This window comes from Zea mays, chromosome 4 (genome assembly GCF_902167145.1).
Source record: "Zea mays cultivar B73 chromosome 4, Zm-B73-REFERENCE-NAM-5.0, whole genome shotgun sequence".
In the NCBI taxonomy this organism is placed as follows: domain Eukaryota; kingdom Viridiplantae; phylum Streptophyta; class Magnoliopsida; order Poales; family Poaceae; genus Zea; species Zea mays.
In genome coordinates this window covers 213,796,920-213,799,787 of record NC_050099.1, presented here as the reverse complement: position 1 = coordinate 213,799,787, position 2,868 = coordinate 213,796,920, and the positions used below count along the sequence as shown (strand labels likewise).

At 47.1% G+C, this 2,868-nt stretch overlaps 1 protein-coding gene across 1 annotated transcript; it reads left to right on the top strand.

Moving 5' to 3' along the window:
• Window positions 1-1,656: 1,656 nt before the first annotated feature.
• Window positions 1,657-2,627, top strand: LOC100192463 (uncharacterized). Its single transcript, NM_001137683.1, has one exon. The coding sequence runs from the start codon at window positions 1,726-1,728 to the stop codon at window positions 2,359-2,361; it is 636 nt and encodes a 211-aa protein (NP_001131155.1). The 5' UTR covers window positions 1,657-1,725; the 3' UTR covers window positions 2,362-2,627.
• Window positions 2,628-2,868: the final 241 nt, after the last annotated feature.

Here is a 2,868-nt window from a genome sequence, read left to right as displayed (position 1 = left end):
TCTTACTTGGTCTCTGTATGATGGAATTATGTCATTCTATAATCTCTGTTCGTTCAGTCAGTCGTTGTGAACTCTCTTCTAATCGCTCACTTCATTAGTCGTGTTGTACCAAGACATATTGGATGGAGTAAACAATAACATCAGTTAGTCAAATCAAAAAATATTATACGGAGAGCGGAGACAATCAATAAAAAACATCGAGATTTTTTTGGTGGATAGTTTACGTAGGTATTGTTGTAAGCCGTCGCAACGCACGGGCAACCAACTAGTAAGATATAATGCTTAAATACAATAAGTTGTATGAACGAGTTTAATTTCTTAGATTTATCTAGTGTTTGGAGAACCGCATGTAGTATCTAATATCTAATATCTAGATCGTACATGCCCTAAAAAGTCTATTTCATATTTTACTAATATTCATGGCATTCAACTAACTTCTAACCTTTTTAATGCAGGTTATCCAAGTTATATCTCTACTTAATTTGATTTCAGTTTTTGTTTATAATCCCAACGAGCAAGACATTTCATATTCACTCCGCCATCCAAAAAAAACTTGATGTTTTAATTTAAATTTAAACTAAACTAATTTAAATTTGACGAAAGTTATAGAAAAATCTGCTAAAATGTTTACACCAAATAAATATACTTCTATAAAAACATATTACATGATGAATCTGATGAATTTTGTTTGGTCATATAAATATTAGTATTCTAGCATGCATATAAAATTGAGTCAAACGACTTTAGGTAGCTTGGCTTAGTACAAAACAAAAACGTCTAAATATTTTTTTTACACCAAGCAGTGAATGTAATCAGCGATCGACGATCGAGCCGCAGCACATCTGACGTAAGAACATGCCATTCGCATCGCACTACAAGACCGGACAGCTAGAGGTGTTAACCAATGGCCACTAGGACGTACGTGCCCACTTCGCATCGGTTCGTCTGCTTTGTCAACCGCGACGACGGCGCCGCCCCAGTCCCCGCCTAACTTTAACCTGTCTGAATGTCCGGCCCGGAACACGAAGTCAATCAGAACATGGAGACCCACGAAGAAATTCAGTTAGCCTGCCACTTAGGGCATGTACAGTGGAGAGACACCAAAACGGTTCTCCAAGCACAGGAGACAACTAAGAGACTCTATTGTACAATGGAGTGTCTCTAAACGTAGTCTGTTAATAAATACAGAATTAAATGTATTTGTATAGCATCAGATCGATAGAACAGACGACAAATTCGTACAGTGGGAAGTGAGGCGTTTGTTGTTACTTGGTTTACGAGCCAGAGGCGTCTCTTCACGGAGAGAGTGCTCTAAGATTTTTTTGCAAATAACCCCATAAAACACCTTAAAAGCCCCCACATTAAACACCACTGTACATGCCCTTAGTGGCGTGGCGCTCGGTGCCAATCTGCCGGCCGGTGAGCCGATCAGTCGCCCGCCCCCAATTTGCACGCCACGCCAGCTGACCACCGCACTAAGAAAGTTCAGATGATAATCCAGCACTATGCCTGATCCGATCCAATTCAATCCACTCTCTCCAATCACTCCTGAATCATAGGTCAGCAGAGCACACTCCATCCACCACCTCTCGGTCTCTCTCTCTCTCTATATATAAGGGAACATACATGTAATAGAGGTTATAGAGCAGGCAAGATCATTGATCCATTACTGATAAAAAAAAATATTCGGATGCGCTAGAGAGGAGGAGAAGCAGGCAAGCAGCAATGGCAGCAGCAATCGACGACTCGTGCAGGAGACCAGGCTCGATCCCGTTCAAGTGGGAGATCTGCCCGGGGACGCCCAAGCACGCCAGGAGCAGCAGCGCCAGCGCGGCTCCGTCGTCGTCGTCGTCGCCGTACTACTCGTCCTCCTCCGCCACCGCCTCCGTCTCCAAGGTAGCGGTGTCGCCGAAGCTGACGCCGCCCCCGGCCATGTCGCCGTCGCCGTACCACTCCCCGCGCGTCTCCTACTACCCGGCGCGCTCGGCGTCCGTGTCGCCGTCCCGGCGCCGCGCGCCGCACCGCCCCACCGCCTTCCTCGACGTCAACCCCCGGGTCGCCCCCACGTACCGCGCCGGCGCTGCTGAGGCTGAGGACGACGAGGTGGCGGTGGCGCCGGCCGGCAGGTGCTTCCCGCTCCCCGTGTTCCGGAGGCGGGACGGCAGGAAAGGTGCCCGAAGGACGTCGTCCGGGACAGGGACGGCGTCCGCGACGAGCTTCAGGTCGGACGGCACGGCGCCGGGCGGGCTGCGGCGGTCGGCGTCGACATCCTCGTCGTCGTGCCTGTCTCTGTCGTCCAGGAGTAGCGGTAAGTTGGCCGAGGCCAGGGAGGTGGAGGCCACCGGTGGCTGGTTCTACTGAGATGGCCGGCGAAGGGCAACCAACGATGAGAGTTCGAGAAGATTGTTGTTTGTATTTGTGTACGTTATAGCGCGTGATGAATTTTACCTATACATCGAACCCCAGCAAAGGTCGGTGGTGGTGCCACCGCTTTTGGCTGGAGACGTACTGCTGTTTGTATGCGCAGGTAGAGTTCGTGTACTATGAAACAGTTACTCCTCTTGATAATTAGGTGCTGTTTGATTTACAAAATGTAACATAAATGGTAATGACAATGATTCACACTCTAGTATCGGCGATAACAAGTTTAAATAGACCGGTATCTATTTTTAGTGTGGTATCTAATTACAGTTGAACTTGACAAACATAATTTAACGTTATCGGTTATCCATCACATTATCAACACGTGAACCAAATGGCAGCTTTGGATTATGCATATTTACATGCATATTATACACAACCTAGGTCAGCACACAAGGAAAACAAATAAAGAGCAATCAGCTTTGTAACGCTAAGCAGTACGAATAA

Bases quoted from the DNA above. Each gene is read 5' to 3' on its own strand.
- LOC100192463 (NM_001137683.1), top strand. From the start codon at position 1,726: ATGGCAGCAGCAATCGACGACTCGTGCAGGAGACCAGGCTCGATCCCG.